General features: G+C 57.4%; 1 protein-coding gene and 1 non-coding gene across 2 annotated transcripts; both read right to left on the reverse strand.

Moving 5' to 3' along the window:
* Positions 1–3430: 3430 nt before the first annotated feature.
* On the reverse strand, positions 3431–20158 carry LOC141996202 (antigen-presenting glycoprotein CD1d-like). Its single transcript, XM_074968169.1, has 8 exons — positions 19965–20158; positions 19769–19886; positions 18271–18701; positions 6790–7068; positions 5105–5386; positions 4480–4776; positions 3564–3663; positions 3431–3483 (listed from the first exon to the last, which is right to left on the reverse strand). The coding sequence occupies exons 4-8, from the start codon at positions 6977–6979 to the stop codon at positions 3444–3446; spliced, it is 909 nt and encodes a 302-aa protein (XP_074824270.1). The 5' UTR covers positions 6980–7068; positions 18271–18701; positions 19769–19886; positions 19965–20158; the 3' UTR covers positions 3431–3443.
* On the reverse strand, positions 15417–15606 carry LOC141996316 (U2 spliceosomal RNA). Its single transcript, XR_012641524.1, has one exon. It is a non-coding gene; the product is annotated as a U2 spliceosomal RNA (small nuclear RNA).
* Positions 20159–20946: the final 788 nt, after the last annotated feature.

Raw genomic sequence — 20946 nt, forward strand, 5'->3', positions numbered from 1 at the left:
CCACTGGATATTGCAGTCCATAGGATACAGACTGAAATCTGGGCCAGTCTTTGGAGTCTCAAGTCTTCAGTGTCCTTGTTGCTTGCAGTGTAGGTGGGTGAAGGAGAAAGGCCCCTTCTGGACACGGTCTCTATTTTATACCCTCAGTCTCACGTGCTTGGGGAGCACAAGTCCAGGCATGTCTGGGAGCAATAGCGAGTCTCCAAGGTCAGGCTGAGCAATTCCCCTGGTGTGGCCTCAGGCAGGTGAGTCATTGCATTGTTGCTCCCTTGCTGGACAATGGCTGTTGATGGTTGTCTCACACCCTGCTTGGGCATTGGTCACTTTCCTTGCTGTTGCCTCTGGGGGAGCTAATATCTGGCTGATTCCCCAATTTACAGCATGTTTCAGTGAAAACCGTACAATTCTTGTCATTTCATATGCATTGAGGATATACATATCTAGACAGAACTATGACTTCTGGCAGATCATAACCTTTCTCCTGATACCTTACAGTCCCAGCAAAGCTCAGGGGCAACCCCTCCTGTGTTAACCCTTTCCCTGCCCAAGTTGAGCCCCACATACCGTCTCACTGACTCTGCTGCCTTCGGGGAACCTTTGGGAGCCTCTGATCCAAGGTGCAAGGAATGAGGCATCTGGGGCTCCGGGATCCTCACAGCCAGGGCTGATTACACTCCAAGCGGTGACTGTGGGGACCCCAGTAGGCCCTGGTGGGAGGGTCCAGCCATGTCATGCAGATGGCAGTACATAGTTAAAGGTTGTTTCCATTCATTGAGCAGGTTTTATTACAGGATCTCCACTCTCCTCCTACAGCTGAGGATAGAGCCCAGAAGTCCTGGCTCCCAGCAGGGCCATCCCTAGGCATTCGCAGAATATGCAGCTGCGTAGGACACCAGGAAATCTGGGGCCCCAAATTGCCCCGAATTTCGTGTTGTCCTAGGCAGCTGCGTGCTGCGTATGTGGCAGCACTGGCTCTGGTGGCCAGCCCTATCCCCCGGCCGGCCCCGCCATGGGCTGCGCCTGCTGCAAGGGCCATCACTAGGGGGCTGCGGGGCTCAGGACAACTCGCCCTCTGCCCCTGCTCCTCCCCATGCCCACGCCACCCCTTCCCCTAAGCCCCCACCCCTGCTCTGCCCCGCCCATCTCTTCCTGCCTCTGCCCCACCCTCACCCCACCCCGTCCCCCAAGCCTCCTCCCCTGAGTGACGCAGCCCAGGGTGGGGGATTAGCGGTGGGTCTGGCGCTGGCGGCAGGTGTCAGGCCCGCCCCCGCACTCGCCGGTGGTGGTGGGAAGCAGAGCGACCCTGCCCTAGTCTGCTCCACTCCGCCGGCTCCCAGCCACGTCACTCTGCTTCCCGCCATCGGCAAGTGCGGGGGTGGTCCCGATCCCTGCTGCCGGCGCCAGGCCCGCCTGCTAACCCCCCGGGTCACCCTGGGCCCTGCAGGGCCCCCCGAAGCCTGGGGCCCGGGGCAGTTGCCCCAAACCACACTGTTCACCAGCAGTTTCCACTGTTCTTGCTGCCTCCTGCCTGCTCCCCTGTCCTCTCAGGTGAGTCTCCCTGCCCTGCTTCTTCCCCCACACAGCTCCTTCCCCTGCAGCCCTCGAGCGCAGAACCCCGCCCCGTGGAGGGGCCGCTCCCACCTGATAGGGCAGCACAGTTGGTAGGGATGGCCCTGGCTCCCAGCCCCCCTGCTCTAACCTCTAGACCCCACTCCCCTCCCCGAGCTGGGACTAGAACCCAGGAGTCCTCACGCCCACCTCCCGGCCCCTTTCTCGATGCTTACATCTGGTGGTGAGCTGTGGAAAAGGACTTCGGGGCTGATCTCATTTGCATGGGCCCACCCACCTTGCCTAGGTGCTCAGCATGATGGGCTTGCTGGCCTAACGGTCACTTTTGGCTCGTGTGGGATCCCCAGTCTCTTTGTTATTGGGGCAGGGGTAATAAAGGGTTGTTATCCTGGTTGTGTGACTCAAGGACAGCAGAACTGTACTTGTCATTTTTTGACTGAGGGACTCACCTCCAACTCAATGGTACTTGCTAGGCAGGTGACAAGGGTTCAAAGCCTAGTGACTTGAGAGTGGAGCTAGATGTTTGTATTGGGGTGGTGGATGTAGGAGTTCTTTTGTACAGGTATCAGGTGTCTCTCAGTTATGTAGGAAGTTTAATTTTGATTCAATAAAAAGCTGTTTTATATGTTACAGAATTACAGCTATTAATATTTAGGTCTAAGTATTAGACCTGCTTTTGGATAGTGTCTCTGATGCAAGAGACTCTCCAGTGTGTGTGAGCTGGCAGGGAGATGTGACCAGGAGGGTGGCTGATGGAGAGGGCCAGAACAGAGCCCCTCAGAGACTGGAGCAAGTGAGATGCCTCCTTACCTCCATCCCCAAGGTGGGAGGTGAACTCTGCGGATGCACTGAAAAAGGACAGCAACTGTGAGTGGGGTGCAGAGAAGGGATGGGCACATTAATGGGACTTTTGGGTTGCTGGACTTAAGAACCCAAGGGGAAAAGGACACTGCCCAACTTGGTGGTGGGTCTTTTGCTCATGGTATAGGTTTATAAACCCTGTTTGTGGTGTTTCCCCAAATTAATGTCCCATTATTTCCCTCTTTTTATTAAAAGTTTTTTTTTGCTACACTCAGACTCTGTGCTTGCGAGATGGGAATTATTGCCTCTTCGAGGCACCCAGGGGTGTGTGTGTAATTGTTGCAGGTCACTGGGTGGGGGCTCGAGCCGGTTTTGCATTGAAAGGGAACCCCGAGATAATGAACACGGACCTTGTGGCTGCCAGCTCTGATGGGCAGAAGGGTTGCACTGGACCCCTTGTGCTAGGTGCTGCGCAGACACAGAACAAACCAACAGAATCTATCCCCAGAGCCCGTGGTGCCCCCCACCCAGCTCTGGAGGGGCCTTGCCCCCAGGAGCGCTCAACCCAGCCAGTGGCTTGGAGCGGCTTCTCTGGCATCCCATGGGCCATTCTGTTGTCAGGAGGTAGCTGGGCCTATGTCCCACGGTCAATCCGCTTGCTTCCCGGGCACCCCAGCTCAGCCCAAATGCCCTGCCAGGATCCCCTCCTGGTTCCCATGGCCCCCACCTTACCCTCTCCTTTTGTGTATGTAGCTGGGCCTGAACCCTGCCCCCAGGCCCTGGCTCCTGTAGCCCCTGGAGGGGCCTGCTGAGCAGCACCTCCCTGCAGCGTTTCCTGAATGGCACAGGCTAGTGCTGGCTCCATGTGGATCCTGGATCCCAAGCGTCCAACGTGTCCTAAACGTCCCAGAGGGAGGAGAATCCCATCCCCGAATCAGGGCCCTGAACTCCCAGTGCCCCAATCCAGATGGGGCCTCAGGGCCCTCTGCTGTGGAGCTGGGGGCAGATTCAGCCCCAAGATCCATGTCCCCAAGTGGGGGGCTGATCCCCACGTCTAAGCCGGTGCCGCCCCCTCAGGCTCTGGGTTCTCCTGGTCTGACGTCCCGGTGGCCCCTGGATGGAGAGAGCAGGGGGGATGGGTTATGGGGCATAACGGCCTCCCCACCCCCACCCCAGAGAGGGAGAGGACTCACCTGCGTATTCTCCACCACAGCACCACGGCCACGGCGGCTACGGCCAGAGCCCCCAGCGTGATGCCCACGGCCAGGCCGGGGCCCCAGGGCCTGCTGTGCCCTGTAACACACAGGGGGTGATGTGCTGGGAATGGGCATCTTGTTCCCTCAGCCTCCCCTGCAGTCCCCCCATCTCCTCACCTGGGCCCCCTGCCATCTGCCCTGCCACACCCCACCGCGGTTCCCTCAGCCTCCCCTGCAGTCCCCCCTCCTGCCCCCAATTGACCCACTGCCCTCAGCCTCCCCACCCTGACCCTGTTCCCTCAGCCACCCCGTCAGTCCCCCCTGCTGCCCCCACCCGACCCACTTCCCTCAGCCTCCCCCTCAGTCCCCACTGCTGCCCCCACCCAACCCACTGCCCTCAGCCCTGCCCTACCTCAGCCCTGTTCCTTCTGCCATCCCCACCATCCCACCTTCCCCTGAAACAGCCCCACTGCCCTCAGATGCCCCTACCCTGACCCTGTTCCCTCATTGTCCCCCATCTTCCCACCCTCACCGCTCCCCCCACATTCCCAGCCCCTCAGCCTTCCCGCATGCCAGTCCTAGTCCCCTCTGTCCGATCGCCTCTGGATTCCTGCCTCTCTCCCCAACCCCCCCAGCCCTCCCTACCTCTGCCCCATTGTCTCCCCTCTGCCACACTCCATACAGCTCTCCCCACCCCATCCCATTACTTCTCCCCTCAGCCCCCACCCTGCCCCTCCTGTGCAAGTCCTGTCCCATTCCCCTCAGCTCCTCCTCCCTGCTCCCCCGATCCATCCCCACACCTCCTCTGCCTCTCCCCAGTCTCACTGCCTGGACCCCACCCTGCTTGAGATGGGCAGCAAAAGCCCCCAGAGACTACGACTGCACCCCCCACCCCCCGGGGACATACACCTACCCCAGGGGATCAGCAGGCTCTGGCCCCCCAGGCTGCTGTGCTCCACCCGGCAGGCGTAGCTGTGCCCGTCGCCCGGCCCCACGGCCAGGGAGCTGCGCAGCTGGTAGGTCAGGTCCGCGTTGGGCAGGATCCCGCTGGAGCTCAGCCGCCCGCCCGGCCCCACCTCCTCCCCGTCCTGCAGCCAGGCCACGCGGATGGGCCGGGGGTAGAAACTGGTGACCCGGCAAACCAGCAGTAACGGCGCGGGGGTCCCGGCTGGGGGAGGCGCTCGGGCAAACACCACGGCGACCGGCCGCTCTGAGACAGGGGGAGAGAGACGGGACGGGGGAGAGGGGACGATTCAGTCTGAGCCTCAGGGACTCACTAGCCAAGCCCATCTCCATCCCCCGGGGTCTGGCGTTGGCCCCGCTGTCCTGGCCAGACCCCAGTTCTGCAGTTAGCATTGCTGACGGAATCCCCCTTCACGTCCTGTCTTAAAGTGCTGTGCAGTGTGGCTATGAAATCGTGACTGCGCTCCACCCCAGCTATAGCTGCACTGGTACACGACACCTGTTTAAACAGCCCCCCGCACCCCACCCCAGAAGTGGCTGCATCTCAGTGAGCAGGGAGTGGTGTCCAGCCTCACCTTGTCTCGCCAGAGACTCTTTCCCATACTGGACAAAGCTCTGGAGTTCACTGACACACGTTGTTCTCAGGAGGAACTGAGCCGTGGCAGACGTGCTCTTATCCTGGTTAAGAAAGTCCAGTGGCTTGAGGACCAACTTATCCCTGCGCTGAGTGACCCAGGTGCCCGAGTCCATGTTGAAGCTGATGAAATCCTCGCCGTTCACCGCAGAGTCACAGAATTGCCGTGAGGTGCCGTTGAGGTGGAGCTCGCAACCGGCGGAGACCTGAATAACAAAGGGGTCTGGCACAGAAAGGGCAGGGGCAATGAGGACGGGTCATTAGGAGGTCACCGGGGGGCAGGGGCAGGGGGCAGAAATAGAAAGATGGGGGAATAAAGACATCGTGTCAGGAGCAATGAGAATGTTAGGCCACAAGATGGGGCCAGGGTTGTGGGGCGGCCCTGGATGGAGTTAAGGGCACGTTGCAGTTTCTGTTTAAAACTGATGTTTTCCAAGTGCTCTGAGCTCCACACACATAGTCAGATTGGCTTGAAAATCGCTGCTCTCCATCAGGGCCTTAGAGTTTGTGGTGCAAATTTGGGCTCCCTTGCTCATGGGTTTTGTGAGATACAGACCCCCTATCCAAATCACCAGACTTTTAAATGTTAATTTTTTAAAAAGTGATTTGTGATGCTCTAGAGAAAATTATGGCCCTGAGCCTCAATAAACTTACATCCCTGGGCTCCCCGATCTCAGCTCTGCACCGGTAGCAAGGACAAGTCTGGTTCCCAGCGTTACAAAAGTCCCTGGGCCTCGGTTCTGTCTCTGGTGCGTACGCCGGGCGGTGACACGCACCTGTGCCCACAGACAGTTCACACCTCTGCCAGCGATTGTCTCCTCAGCAGCCTCAGGGCATGACACACCGAGAGTCTCACACTCCGTCAGCCGGAGAGGCAGAAACCTCTGAGCCCCAGGAGCATCTGTCTGAGCCCCATCACCGAGAGGTTCCTGCGGCTGCGAGCTGTGATCACAGGGCCGGCTGTCGCTCTGTCATGACATGCACATGCCCAGGCAGGTTGCCATGAAACTAGCTCTGCCCCAGCAAGGTGCAAGGGAGACTTTGTGGTGCAAATTTGGGGGCAGGTGGGTAAGGGGTTCCTGAGAGAAAGTCTCCCCCGAGGACCTTACTTTAGTGCTCCAGCACCAGACACCCAGTGCAGACACTGGGCTGAGCAGCTGAGAAGAGGCGTGCTGGGTCTGTCCCATGCCCTGGGGCAGGGCTGGTTCTGAGGGTGCGGGGCGGGATTTGCTTAGCTCTGCATTTCCTGCCCTTCCAAGTCATGTGTTGAAGGTGTCAGTTCTCAGTGTTCAGGCTGGCCAGGTTCCGGTAGCATGAAGAAGGGCCTTTGGTTGGGCACCTGGCTGTGAAAAACCATTTGCCACTGCTCAGGGGACAGGACACGGGGCTTTTCCCCTCCAGGGTGCACAGGCTGCAATCTGGCTGCAGAGCTGGGGGACTGGCTCAGCGGGGTGGAGAATGGAAAATGGGGCTATTCCCTTCTAGGGCACCCTGGCTCCATTCAGCCTAAGGGCCAGGAACTGGCTGGCTTGACCCCCATCCACCCTGTCAGGACACACTCAGTTACTACAGTGAGTGTGTCAGTCCTCAGCTCCCTGCTGGTTGTGGGGACCGCTCCATACTCACAGTGCTCCCCTTCATCCTTAACCCCTTTGTTCATGAGAAGGATGAAGTTGGACAGGTAGCGATGGAACATTGTCTCCAGGTCCTGCCACTGCCTCGGGGTCAGGCCCTGGTGGGCCCAGGGCTGCAGGAAGCGGATCCTGCAGGTGCTGCAATCCAGAGAGTGGGTCTCCAGGTCTCCGAGCAGGGCCATCCCCTCCACGTTGCTAGAACTGGCGTTGTGGAAGACGGTGGTTTTGAGCAGCCGGAGGGTGAGAGACCCTGGGGGAACAGGAGGGGAGGCTGCGGGAGGGAGGGGAGAGGAAACAAGTGGAGGACAAAGTGGGTGAGGAGAGAGATTAAGGCGTCTCAGTCTTGTTAATGCTCCCCAGCTCCACGGTTTTCCTGCTGAACCCTAACCTGCCTCCCCCCTCCTCTTGCACCCCAGCAAGGGTCACTAGTGCTGGATAAGTTCCTGGAGGACAGGTCCATCAATAGCTATTAGCCAGGATGGGCAGGGATGGTGTCCCTAGCCCCTGTTTGCCAGATGCTGGGAATGGGCGACAGGAAATGGATCACTGCATGATTCCTGTCTGTTCATTCCCTCTGGGGCCCCTGGCCCGGGCCCCTGGCAGAAGACAGGATACTGGGCTAGATGGACCTTTGGTCTGATCCAGTCCAGCCGTTCTTATGTGGTGCTGCCCCACCCTGGCCTTGGCATTATATCAGGCGCAACCTCCCCCAGCAGCAAAAAGGGCAGGGAGGGGGGGTCCCCACTTACCGGCCAGGGCCCCCCATGCCCAGGGGAGGAGCAGCAGAGGGAGCAGCATCCTGGCAGGGGAAGGGGATCCGGGCTCTGGCCGGTGTCCGTGCGGTGGGATGAGGGGCCCAGGGTCGCCCACAGGCTGTCGGTTCCTCCCCAGGCCACAAGCCTCGTCACCAACTTCTCCCTTTGTGTGTCTCTGCTGGGCTCTGTGCCCGCAGCTGCCAGCCCCGAGCCAATCAGGGCAGAGGGAGTCGGGGAGCGGAGGCCGCGCGGGAGGGGGAGCCCCGGCGGCAAGGTCAGAACTAGGGCCGGATCCGCGCCTAGGCAAACTAGGCCGGTATGCAGGGCTCGCCTTGGTGGCCAGCGTCCTGCTCCTCACCCTGCCCAGGGGCAGCCCAGAGCTGCACCCTCTGCCCTGGCACTGCAGCCAAACCTGGCCTAGCGTGGAGGGGAGGTTTGGGGGCCTGGAGAGGGAGTCCGCCCCCACTCGTGCTGCAGTGACAGGCCTGCCCTGTGGGGCTGGGCCTGGCTGCCCCAAGTGATGGGGGAGATCAGGGTGAAGAGTCAGAGTGGAAGGGAGGGCAGAGCCCCCCGCCATCTGCCCTCCCTCCCAGTGGCCCCTCCCTCTACCTGCTGACCCCTCCCTCTCCCCATATTCATCCTCAGCAGCCAGGCTCATCTCTAAACCCCTTTGATGGGGTGAGGGCAGGTCTGGGGGTTGAGCCTGTCGCCCACAGAGTCCTATTTCTGCCAGCGCAGAATGAGCACACAATTGCTGCCCCCCAGCAGGGGGCGCAGTCCCACAGGGTGACCCCCCCCCGAACTGCGTGACGGCGGGAAGGAGGCCAGGGCAGTCGTAGCCCCAGACAGACCCCCCACGTCCTGCCGAAGGAAGCCAGGCGCCATCACGGTACCCGCCCTGGAGCAGAGGCAGCGGGGCCCTGCGCTGCGAGACAGCAGGAGCTACGGGGGAGCAGCCGCCCGGCCCCCTGGACGCGCAGCGAGGGGCGGTCCGGGGCGGTTGTGCCGTGGGTGCTCTGCAGTGCCGATGCCGGGGCTTGTCGGCGTTTGCAGCCGGGAGCTTTGTTGTTTTGCACCTTTTAGGGTCGACATTTGAGCCCCGAGGCAGCACACGAGTGACCGTCCTTGACACACCAGCGCGTCCAGTCCCTGGGCTGGTACGAGTGGCAGTGCCACGGCCCAGGCCGGTTTATCGCTGCAAGGCCACGTGTTCGCACCAGGGCTGTGCAGACCGTGGTTTCTCTCCATTTCCTTCTGTGGTTTCTGGTTTGCTCTGACAGTTAACACACCAGCCAAACAAGGAAATACCATTAACCCCTGTTCCAGAGAGAAGCAAATGGGGAGGTGACGTGACCTGCCCGAGGTAACACAGTGAAACTGCAGCAGAGCTGGAAACAGAACCCAGGTGTCCTGACTCCTGTGTGGGGTGGTAGCTGCCAGACTGTCCTGGCCTCGCCCTGCTGTGGAGACTCTGACGGCCTTTCATTGCATGCCCCTGCCGTACAAATGCCACCCTTCTGCCGGGGGGAGTCGGCAGGAACCAGGGCCGGGTTCAGCATCGAGGGGTTCCTCATAACAATTCAGCACAGAACCTGCTTGAGTCCCCACCCGTAATTTGGGAAAATTAACCACCACCCCCGGCGCCTCTGAGAGCCAATGCTTCCCCCTCACTGAGTCGTGTATAGCAAAGAAAACCTTTAATAGAAAGAGGAAAGGAGCCCGGCACTATCGTGGTAAAAGACCATCACCACTAGTCATCAGCATATGACCGTGAGCCAAACGCCCACCCCGTCAGAATACGTTGGGCAGTGTCCTTTCCTCAGCTCCTCACTTTGTGTTGGGAAAGTCCAACAATCAAAGGCTCATTCTCCCCTCCCCCCCCCGCCCCTCTCACGGTTGCTGTCCTTGGCCAGCAAAGACCCGGCGTTCAGAGCTGCATTCACGGGGCGGGAGTTCACGTCCCACCCCGGTTACAATGAGGGACGCCTCAGCTGCTATTGCGGCCATGACTGCAAGTGGCTCCCAGGTGCCACCGTTCACTCTGTGCACCGCTGTGCGGCTGTGTCTCCGCCCCGTTGGCCACGGGCCTTCGCCGGCTCTGCTGCCACCTGTTTCTATTGCCACCTCGGCGATGCCACATCCTGAGCTCGCCCGGCTCAGCCCAGCTCTGGGGGCTCCAGCAGTTAGCGGCTGGGCCTCACCTCGGGCAGGCGGAGCAGTTGCTTGCAGCTGTCTCAGAGCCGCTCTCAGGCCTAGCACTCAGGCCTGGTGACCCGGGATTTGAGCTCCGGCAGGCAGTTAACAGAAGTCTCATCCGCGCTGTCTTTCAGTGCTAGACAGCAGAAGGGTCAAATGGTGTGTGGCCCTTACACAGAAACACCCCCCGCCCCCGGGAGAGACACCTCTCCCGCCCGTTCCCCCTCCCCTGGGATCTGGCACCCCTGCCGCCTGCAGAGCAATGCTGTGCCAGGGACAGACATGCCAACGCTCCCCAATTCATCGCCAGAGATGCGATTTCTAAGTCAAATGAAGCCTTACTTCTGTTCCGGGGCTAGAACTCTCAGATGTCACCGATATATTTTTTCAGCTGAGTTCTCTCCCCAGGACATTGCTGTGGGGCTGAGGAGAGGCTCCCGCTGTCAGCCCCTGGCAGGCTGATCTCCTGCCAGCCTGGGAAGTGGGAGAGAGGGGACCCCAGGGCAGGCCCCAGGCCTGGGGAGGGTGAAGAACCCAGAGGAGCAGAGTTGAGGGCGGGAGGGCTAAACTATGGCCTGGGGACCGCAGGGGGGCTGTGTTACCAGCACACAATTCTCTGTTAGTCGCACACTCCTTTAGGGCCACCCACCTTTACCCTGGCCCTAGGGCTCAAGGCGTAACCCTCTTAATGTAGGCACCCGCCCTTTCCCCATGCCAAGGGCTCGGGCGGAGCCTGACACTGCGGGTTTGGGGGTCTCTTACCAGTGACAGAGCCTTTCACAGTAATATCCTACTTACCCTCTCGTCAGCAACAGTTATTACCCAAAAATGCATACATTAACCCTAAAATGCTCACTACTCCCAGTCCCAAAAAGGCAGATAACTTTTCCCTGCTGGACAGTCAGGATCAGGTCATCTGGGGAGGCTGGGTGTTGAGGTCTGGCAGCTCTGACCTTGGAGCTGTGTCCTGGAGTTGGTTCCCAAGAACTTCCTTTTGGACCCCACTTTAGATAGTGAAACTTGAGCCTTGCTTAGCTGTACTGTAACCAATCATTGTACTAAAATGTTACAAACCAATCCTAACATAGTGTAACAAAATTCTCTAACCAATCCTACCACCTTAATTCATTCACCACCTTAATTAATTCACACCCCGCAAAATGAGCCATGTCACAGACAAAAACAATCAAAGAACCAGACAGAGACCAGAGAGAAAACAATAGAGAAGTGGGGATCATAAAGACAAAACCATAAAGAAATGGGGATTTTACACCCACAACTATTTATAAGTGATTGCTTGCCAGACAGAATGGGTCAAACTAAGTTTTCTTTAACCGCCTTAAGATCTGTTCCTTTATCTGGTGATGGTGGGTGCCATTAGGACAGGAGCCTTCCTAACAGCCCGATATTGCCCTGTTTTAATGTAGTTTAGATGGGATGTGAGGATGTAATAGCTCATGGCTGCTGCTCTCCTAATCTGGCTGCAGACAAAGTCCTCAGGCTTCATAGAATCATAGCACATCAGAGTTGGAAGAGACCTCAAGAGGTCATCTAGTCCAACCCCCTGCTCAAAGCAGGACCAAGCCCCAACTAAATCATCCCAGCCAGGGCTTGGTCCAGCCTGACCTTAAAAACCTCAAAGGAAGGAGATTCCACCACCTCCCTAGGTAACACATTCCAGTGTTTCACCACCCTCCAAGTGAAAAAGTTTTTCCTAATATCCAACCTAAACCTCCCCCACTACAACGTGAGACCATTACTCCTTGTTCTGTCATCAGCTACCACTGTCTAGATCTATCCTCTTTGGCACCCCCTTTCAGATAGTTGAAAGCAGCTATCAAATCCCCCCTCATTCTTCTCTTCCGCAGACTAAACAATCCCAGTTCCCTCAGCGTCTCCTCAGAAGTCATGTGGCTAGAGGAAAAGCCCTAATCCTTACAGCCGAAGTGAGGAAGGTGAGGGCTGATGGGGTGGCAGGGGCTGTATTGAGGGTGTGAGTAGATGGTGAGAGTGCTGGGAGGGTGAACTGAGGGTGGTGGTGTGTGCGGGGAGGTGGGGGCGGAGGGTACCCACGTACGTAACAGAAACGCGGGCATCATGCACTCGGCCTTTTGACCTGCAAGTTATTACATGCTTTTTATGCATTGAGGCAAAAAGGGAAGCACTGTAGAGGGTACAATAAATAAGCCTCAGAATTCAGGGGTGGGATTGCTGTTGCGTTTCTCATGTGAGTTTGGTCTCCATATTTTTAATAGGGGAAGTGTATTTGTTTCATAACTAGAGAGAAATTGGCTGATTTACAGACACCACCAACTGTGCCTGCAACTCCGTGATGTTCCAGGAATGTGGGGGGCTAGAGAGGAGACCGGGAGGGGAGGCCAGGAGGGCCACAACTGTAGCTCTGAGTCGGAATGGTCTGACTCAGATTTATGGGAAGCCAGGAGCTGGGATTAGCCCCACACTTCCTGGCCGTGGGCAGAGAGATGGGCAGGAAGCTCCTTGGTCACTAGAGAACTTGATTCATGCCGGAAGGGGAAGCTAAAGTAAATTGTGGTGAATCAAAATTCTAGTGAAACCCTCCAGTGTGATTTCGTCACGGCCCCACTGGGGAGTCATTTCCTGGTGCCGCAGTGCTGTCCCAGAGCCATTCACCTTTCTTATTCCTCAGGCAGACGAGCAATTCCAGGACCATGAAGACCAACCACAGCACAGAGCCCCGACCCCAGCCAGCATCTTGTCCCTGGCAGAGTCGGCCTGCGCCTCTGTGACTAGAAGAGCACGGGTGGTTTGGGCTAAGCCCAGCCTCTCCTTCCCTTTGTAACGTCCCTGCTCTCTGCCCCCAGGGATGGGGACAGGTCTGAGACATGCCCGTGTCTCCCGAGGGCTCCACAGAGCTAGGGGTGCCCCAAGGGCTCAGGGAATGTGCCGGGTTCAGAGTCTCTTACCCTAGTAAGAGGGGGCGCTGCAGGCTGATGTGCTCCACCTGCCAGGTGTAGACACCTCCGGGCTGGGAGCTCATCTCCATCATCACCAGGATCTGGAAGGACCAGTCTCCGGCTGTGCCTTCCCATTCTTGGACTGCTTGATTTCGGTCCCTGACGAGTAAAACCCCGTCATGGACCAACCAGCATCTTGGGGTGGGGCTGGGATCCCGATTTCAGGGGGGAAACTTTCACCTGGGGCTGAACTGAGAAGGAAGGGGAGAGAGAGCTGGGAGAGATGGAGTGGGATTCGGAGAACAGGTTCCAGCTCCCAAGTAACAGCCTTCCTTGGAAGGGGATGCCTAGTGTGGGAGCCTCTGCTCTGCAGCGCTTAGCTCTGGGGGCCCCCCTCTTTCTTTTCTTTATCTCTCTCTCTCCTGAGTTAATGCAAGTCACTGAGAACCCAGCACAGTGTAGGACTCTGAATCATCAGAGATTGGCCACGGACCCACTGGCTCAATATTTGATCTTTCTCAGATGCTTGCCTGGTGTGTCTTGCTCACATGCTCAGGGTCAAACTGATGGATTGCCATTTTGGGGGTTCGGGAAGGGATTTTACTGTAGGGACCTTGGGTCGCTTGCTCGAATCCTCTGGGTGTATCTCCCAAATCAATTCCCTGCCATTGCAGGGGCCGCAGGATCCGGTGCACCTCAGTCCCTCCTACTCTCTGCCTGTGGCAGACAAGAGAATAGTGGACAGATGGTCCCATCCAGATGATTGGGCTCTTTGCAGGGGTCACTCACTGGGTGGGGGGTAGTGGCCTGGGGCGTGCAGGGGGTCAGATCAGATTATCTGGCAGTTTCTTGTGGCCTGAAACTCTACCACTCTGACTCAAATCTTTCTCCTCTTCTGCTCCTAGTCTGGAGAAATCATTGACAGAGACTGTTCCTTACACTGAAACAACGATATTTTCCCAAGGGGAAAGGGTCAGAAATGTCTCTTTCAGGGGTACACAGATGAACAGCTGATCCAAACCACATACTTTTGGAAAGTGCACCAAGAAGAGCAGTGTGAACACCAACAGACAAACAAATGAAAAGAGAGACACTTAAGTGATCTACAACTGACTGTAACACAAAACTAAAAGCAACAAGCCCCCAATTCTAAGATCCCAGATAAAAACAAACACTAATAACCAGCCTGAAACAAAGACAAAACATGGGAACATCACAATCCCGATACTGACCCCACAATTGTTTTCACTTTTCACTTTCTTTGAACCGAAAGATTTTCTCAGCTGGGAGAGGCCCCGCTCCTGGAAGCGCTGCAATACCAGGCTGACTTGTGTAATGCGCAGAGCAAGCCCCTACTCCACCACCAACACACAGCTCTCCAATGGAGAACAGATCAGACATCACACTGGTAAGAACACATGTAACTTAAAAGATAACGTTTATGTTTCACAGTCCAAGAGACACAGACAAGGTTTTCATCTCAAGGCCAAGAGACCAAACATCAAGACACTTGGTCACAGCCTTTGAGAGACCAAGAGACTACCTACACTTGGTCTTAGCTCCGAGGAGCTGAGAACTCCAACACGACGCAGCCCTCCCGCTCCCGCCGCTTTCTACACCAGCAGGAGCAGCTCGCAGACGGACACCAGGCAGCATTAACAAGACTTTGAGAACTATGGAACTAAGTGGCAATCACTGCCCCAAAATCACTCCCCTACAACCCTTCAAAGCAAGAACTCTCCGCACAGGATTCTGCTCGCAGACAGAGAATTCCTTCCGCCTGCTTCGTTTAATTCATGTGGCCGGCTTCCCGGGCTCCTGGCAGGCACTGCTAATGTGCATAACCCGCCCACTGACATGTAACGCCATCTGTCAGCGTCAGCACTTACAGCGACAGGTCAAAGAGACTGGGCCAGCGCTAGGCCGGAGCCCGGTGCCCCTTTGGACCCTGGCACAGCTATCTGAACCAGTCCAGCAGCGTGTGGCAGACACTTACAGCTTCGCTCACCACGAGTCCAGCGCCTTGTCTAGCCACTACCCAGATGCCTGCCCTGCGCTGACCCCCAGCTTTTGCACTCAGCTCAGGAAAACAGGAATAGAGAGCTGTGCTGTGCAGGGACATCATGCTGAGGGCAGTTCTCTGGTGGCGGGGTGGGTGCAGGTCAGCGTGATGGAATTTCTGGTCTGTAAAAGTGGGGGGCCCACCAGTGCCTGAACAGTGACCCTCCTACCACATTCCATGAGTCCCCTGATGCCCTATGCCTTCCCCCAGGCCCTGCCCCACTCCTTCCCCATGAGGCTCCAGCCTTACGACGCCCATTCCCCCTGCCTTCGCAATTCCCCTTCTCCCCAAGCGCTCAGCCTCGCGCCACACCTTCCCCCTAGTCCCGCCCCTAAACCCCCCCCTTTCCCCGAAGCTTCGCCCCGCTGCCACCACATTCTCTCCCATGGGGACACAGATGAAACCCTGATCCAAACCACACACGTTTGGAAAGTGCATGAAGGGGATCTGTGCGAGCACAGACAGAGAACAAAATAAGAAGAGAGCCACTTCAGTGATCTATAAACAATAGTAAATGTAAGAAAAGCAGTCCCCCAACGCGAGAGACCCAATTTCAAACAAAATATAAATAACCAACCCAAAATAAATGAGTAATATATGAGCATTACAAAGCAGACACTAACATAAGAAATATTTTTCACTTTCTTTTAACCAGAAGATTCTCCCGGATGGAAAGTACATCACTCCTGGAAACACTGCAATACCAGGTTGATGCTTGGGATGGATGGAGTAAGCCCCTAATCCAGCTCCCTGTTTCAAAAATCCATTTAATACACAGTTCTCAAATAGAGAACATATCAAATATTAAACTGATAAGAACAGATTTAAAATTTTTATTAAAGCTAATGTTAAAAAATTATACAGAACACAGGTTAAGAAAAGCGTGTCTGTACATCTGAGTATCGTGCTTAGATTATCCACAATTACAAAGTTTGTTTTAAATGTAATAAGGTACACATAGTGCATAATCAGCAACAATCCAAATTAAGGTGGATAAATTTAACAATACTCTTTAGGTATTAACATCGAAGTATTTGGGTACATCACTCATGAAAAGTTATACAGAGACTTGGCTGTGGGAAGCAAATATATCAATGAGTGAAGATTGTCCCTCAGTATTACAAAATATAGGTAGGTTTCAGAGTAACAGCCGTGTTAGTCTGTATTCGCAAAAAGAAAAGGCGTGCTTGTGGCACCTTAGAGACTAACCAATTTATTTGAGCATGAGCTTTCGTGAGCTACAGCTCACTTCATCGGATGCATACTGTGGAAGCTGCAGAAGACATTATATACACACAGAGACCATGAAACAATACCTCCTCCCACCCCACTCTCCTGCTGGTAATAGCTTATCTAAAGTGATCATCAAGTTGGGCCATTTCCAGCACAAATCCAGGTTTTCTTACCCTCTGTCCCCCCCCCCACACAAACTCACTCTCCTGCAGGAGTGTGGTAATTGGAGGGGGGTGAGGGGGTGAGAGAACCTGGATTTGTGCAGGAAATGGCCCACCTTGATTATCATACACACTGTGAAGAGAGTGGTCACTTTGGATGGGCTATTACCAGCAGGAGAGTGAGTTTGTGTGTGTGTGGGGGGGGGGGGGGGGCGGAGGGTGAGAAAACCTGGATTTGTGCTGGAAATGGCCCAACTTGATGATCACTTTAGATAAGCTATTACCAGCAGGAGAGTGGGGTGGGAGGAGGTATTGTTTCATGGTCTCTCTGTGTATATAATGTCTTCTGCAGCTTCCACAGTATGCATCCGATGAAGTGAGCTGTAGCTCACGAAAGCTCATGCTCAAATAAATTGGTTAGTCTCTAAGGTGCCACAAGAATATAGGTAGGTTGTCCATTTAGAAAATACAACCCACTAGGGAAGTATTTCAGTTAATTACTAACTGCATTTTCCATTGGCACTCCAGCTCATCTCTCCTGGTATTGTTTATGTCCAGTGATGTGTTCTAGGTAGATGATCCTCACCCACCTGATAGCATCCAACACCATGAGTTACCACATCAACCAAACATAACATTAAGCAATTCTCTGGACACTCACTCTTCTGCCAGGGCTCGCTGGTGATGACGATTCCCAGTCGCAGTTGGCTGTGTGCGCCATATACTCCACCTATGGCACCAGGATTCCTAGTCCTTGGCGTGCCTCGCACCACGTCCAATCGCGGCCTATATGCTTCCCCAGCCCTCGCGAAGCATCGCGGGCCTAAACGAAGCACAGTCTCCCCCCTCTCTGACTCCCACAATGCTCCGCTGGCACCAATATCTGCATATTTAGTCAAGTGGCCCTGCCCCTCCTGCAGCCCACCCACGCCTGGCTCCTCCCCTTGCCAGCCCCAGCTGCGAGCGCAACAGCAGCCCCAGGAGCCCCCAGATCCTCCCTGCGTTTTCCCCAGGGCAGGCGGCCGTAGCTGGCAAGGGTGCAGGAAACTTTCCAGAAGTGGGGGGCCAAGACCCAACTGCTGATAGTGGGGGTCACAATTTAAAGGTTTGTCCTCTCCAGGCAGCCCCCACTTAGCCTCAGTTTCCCCTCCCTGTAGTTCCCATCTGTTCTCCTACCATGCCCTCAGGGGCACCCCTCACCAGCTCCAGCAGCTGCCACTCAGGGACCCAGCAGGGCCAGCAAGCTCTGGCAGAAATGGGGAGCACATGACCCCACATGACCCTCCACATTGCCTCTGAATGGCACCCCTGTGCAGGGGTGTTAAAAAGAGGGGCCATGCCCCCCCCCGCCCCGGTTCCGCTGGGTCGTGTCCCCACTTGCCAGTTGAGCAGGGTTTGGTCTGGTCCCTCCTTGGCTGGGGACCTGAATGGAAACCAGTGAGCTGAAGGGGACTTTGTAGGGGGTGCTCTCCCCTTGCAGTCCTTGCACCAGCGCAGCCCTAGGGGGGCCTGTGCTGCAGGGCGTGGGGTATGGGCGCTCTCCCCTCGCAATTAGCGCTGGTCCAATGCACCCCCACAATGCTGGGGGGCACCTTGTAGCTGCCTTTCCCTGACACCGGGAAGTCCTAGTGCGATTCTCACAGCAGGGGGTCTGCACTGTTGGGGAAGTGCTGAGGGACCCCATACCATGGGGGTCAGAGGGTCCATCATCCCACTGAGACTCCAGGGGGGCTCAGTCTCCATGAGTCAGGCACAGCTTGGCCTTTTCACCGCTCGCACCATCCATCTCCCTATGGGGCTTCTAAGCCCCCACTCTCAGCCCCTCCCATCTCTGCTGCATTCACCCGCCACCCACCATGGGGCAGGGCAGGGCTAGGCCAGGCCATTGTCCCACTGGCACAGCTGGGGTGGGCGGCCCAGAGAATTCAGTGACTGGCCCAGGCTCACACATGGAGTCACTTGCAGAGCCAGAAATTGAACCCCAGGATCCCAGCGCTTGAGCTCCTGGGCTCTCTCCTCTCCGCACCCCCCTGTCATGTCTCCACAGGTTCAGTTCATTGGCCCAGACCTGGAACTGAGCTTGGGAGATCCTTTCAGAGTATCGGACCCTCCCAGAGGGCCCCACGCTACCTTCAGGGAAAGCCACATGGTGTCACCGCTTAGCAGCCCTGCTTCACACCGAGCTCTTCCTTCAGCAAGTCCATCTGGGTTGGAGCCCTCTGTGAGGCCTGAACCCCCAAAGGGAGCGATTCCCCCCGTTCAGTACTTGCAGGGACTCAGCCAGCCTTGGCAAAGCAGGCGGGTTTATTCGGTGACTGGAACTCAGCGCAGGCCGACACAGCTCAAGGAAATGGAAGTTACAGCAGAGTTCCTTTGCGGGATCTCCGAGCCCCAGCCAAGCTGTGTGGCCCCCTTAGGTCCTGCTCTGTGCGTCTTTATCCCGTTCCCCTCTTTGTCTCTAGTTTTGCTCCTCCTCAGTCCTTTGTTCTTGGCCAGAGTACTGTCGCTCAGCCTCCTTCCTGAGAGGCAGGAAGTCTGTACAGCTCTGGGTCGCTGGGCCTCTGCAAAGAGTAAACAGACATTTTCCCCCACCGATGCAGCATAGAGGGGAGACTGAGGTGCATACAGTATTCATACAAAATATTACAGAAAAGTCCCACTCCGCCCCACCCTCCACCTGCCAGCCCACTAACAGCAGATTGGAGCTGGCCCCCCCGGAGGGCGAAGGCCCCCGTGTCCTATTCCTTGCCCCACAACGGCCTGCTGGTGGACTGGCACCGCTCTGGGCCCCGCCGTGCAGACACAGCACACAGTAGCAAGTGTCTGGCCAGGAATTTGTCCATCTCTTCTCAGCGTGGCTCAGGGCTGCTGTTCTACCTTGTAACAGGCTGGTCGGCGCAGCCCCCCTGCTCTCACCCACTAGACTCCGCTCCCCTCTCCTAGAGCTGGGGATAGAACCCAGGAGTCCTGACTAAAATTCCCCGCCTTGCTTGAACCCACTTCACATCCACAGCCCAGACGATTGCTGGATCACTGCAGGGCCGAGAAACCCCAGTCATGCCCAGGACCCCCGAGTGCTCAGTTCCGCACAGATGCGGAACAAAAGGACGGAAGCTATCCCCAGAGAGCCCATGGTGCCCCACACCCAGCTCTGGAGATGGGCCCTGCCCCCCAGGACCTCTCAGCCCAGCCAGCGAGTTGGAGCGGCCTCCCTGGCATCCTGTAGTGTCATCAGGGCTCCTAGGGGGTAGCTGGGCCTATGTCCCAGGGCCAATCTGCTTGCTTTCCGGGCACCTCAGCTCAGCCCGAATGCCCTGCCAGCATCCCCTCCTGGTTCTCGTGCCCCCTGCCTGGACCTTCTCCCTTTGTGTATGTAGCCGGGCCTGAACCCTGCACCCAGGCCCAGACTCTTGCAGCCCCCAGAGGAGCCTGCTAGGCAGTGCCTCCCTGCAGGGTTTACTGCATGACACAGGTCAGCTCCGGCTCCATGCGGATCCTGGATCCCAGTGATCCCACAGGGCCTCTGGCACAGGCCCTGGGCAGGCCCCTTCATGGTGCCAGACCCACTTAGTGTCTCACTCTGTGACTAGGGTAAGTGACCTGGCTTGACCGCCTCCTGGGACCGAACCTTGGAGTCTTCAGCACCCCTGCTTCACTTTGGGAGCCCCCTTCAGCGAGTCCACCTGGGTTGGACACCAGGGAGAGCCTTGTGCCTCCAAAGGGAGTGTCCACCCTGCTGCAAACATCTGCAGGGACAGCAGAAGGGTTTGTTAGCTGGCTGGACCACAGAGCAGACAGTCCTTGGTTAGCCGAGTCCCGCTCACCTTTGGGGGGCGCGGGGGGTCCCCGCGAGGAGACGGGCCTGGGCCGGGCCAGCAGCAGCGGGGGGGTTGCGGGACACGGGCGGGGCCGGGCTGAACGCCGCAGTGAATCCGATTCACTTCCTGCCCAGGGACCCGTTTCCACGGGACCCGGAGCCCGCGGCTGCCTCCATTGTGGGCTGGGCTCACAGCCGGGTGGAGCCGCTGCTGGTCCCCGCGGGGGGTGCGGGGAGAGCCCGGCACGGACCCCCCTCTGGGCCCGGCCGGGGGTACCCAGCCCCGGGCTCCGCCCGCCCCAGCCCCCACCCGGGGCCCGCAGGTGAGGGGCGGAGGCAGCGGGAGCCATGGGGGGGGAGGTTCCCGGCTCCGCTCCCGCCCCCCCAATCCCTGCGGCCCCCCGCCCCGGGGCAGTGCCTGGCCTGGGGGCGGGGAGAGGAAAAGCCAGGTCCTGCTGCTGGGGGGACGCGCTGCCTGGAACAGGGTGGGGGGGTCCCCCAACGCGGCTCTTTGGATCCTGCTCCTTTCTAGCAGTGGGGTCGGGGACTCTGTGCCTGCCAAGGGTTAATATGGGAGGCTGAGATTCAGTCGGGGTGTTTTTAGCAAAAGTCCTGGACAGGTCACAGTAATAAACAAAAATTCAGGGCCTGGGACCTGTCTCTGGCTTTTGCTATAAATCCCCCGACTGAAGCTCTACTCCTGAGCCCCACTGCTCCCCAGGGCCCCTGCTCCAGCGGTGGGGGCTGGCTGCCCAGCAGGCTGTTGCCCTGAGGCCCCCAGGGCTGCCCCCAAGCCCACTGCTCCAGCCACCCTCGGGGACGGGTGCTGCTCCGGCGCTCCCCGGGGTCAGCCATACCAGCCACTACTCAGGCGCTCCCCACAGCCAGCTGCCCGGGGCCCGGCCTGTGGCCAGCTGCACTGGCCTGCGGAAGTCACGGAATCGCAGCCTTATTGAGATGGTCTCGGTGGCTTCGGTCCTGGTGGGAGG

Source organism: Natator depressus, chromosome 11 (genome assembly GCF_965152275.1).
Source record: "Natator depressus isolate rNatDep1 chromosome 11, rNatDep2.hap1, whole genome shotgun sequence".
Lineage (NCBI taxonomy): Eukaryota > Metazoa > Chordata > Testudines > Cheloniidae > Natator > Natator depressus.

Excerpts from the sequence above, each read along its gene's own strand:
- LOC141996202 (XM_074968169.1), bottom strand. The coding sequence starts at position 6,979 with ATGGCCCTGCTCGGAGACCTGGAGACCCACTCTCTGGATTGCAGCACC. Across the intron at positions 5,387-6,789 it reads TAAGGATGAAGGGGAGCACT|ACCCCTTTGTTATTCAGGTC; the intron begins GTGAGTATGGAG and ends TTTCTGTGCCAG. Across the intron at positions 4,777-5,104 it reads AGAGTCTCTGGCGAGACAAG|AGCGGCCGGTCGCCGTGGTG; the intron begins GTGAGGCTGGAC and ends CCCCTGTCTCAG.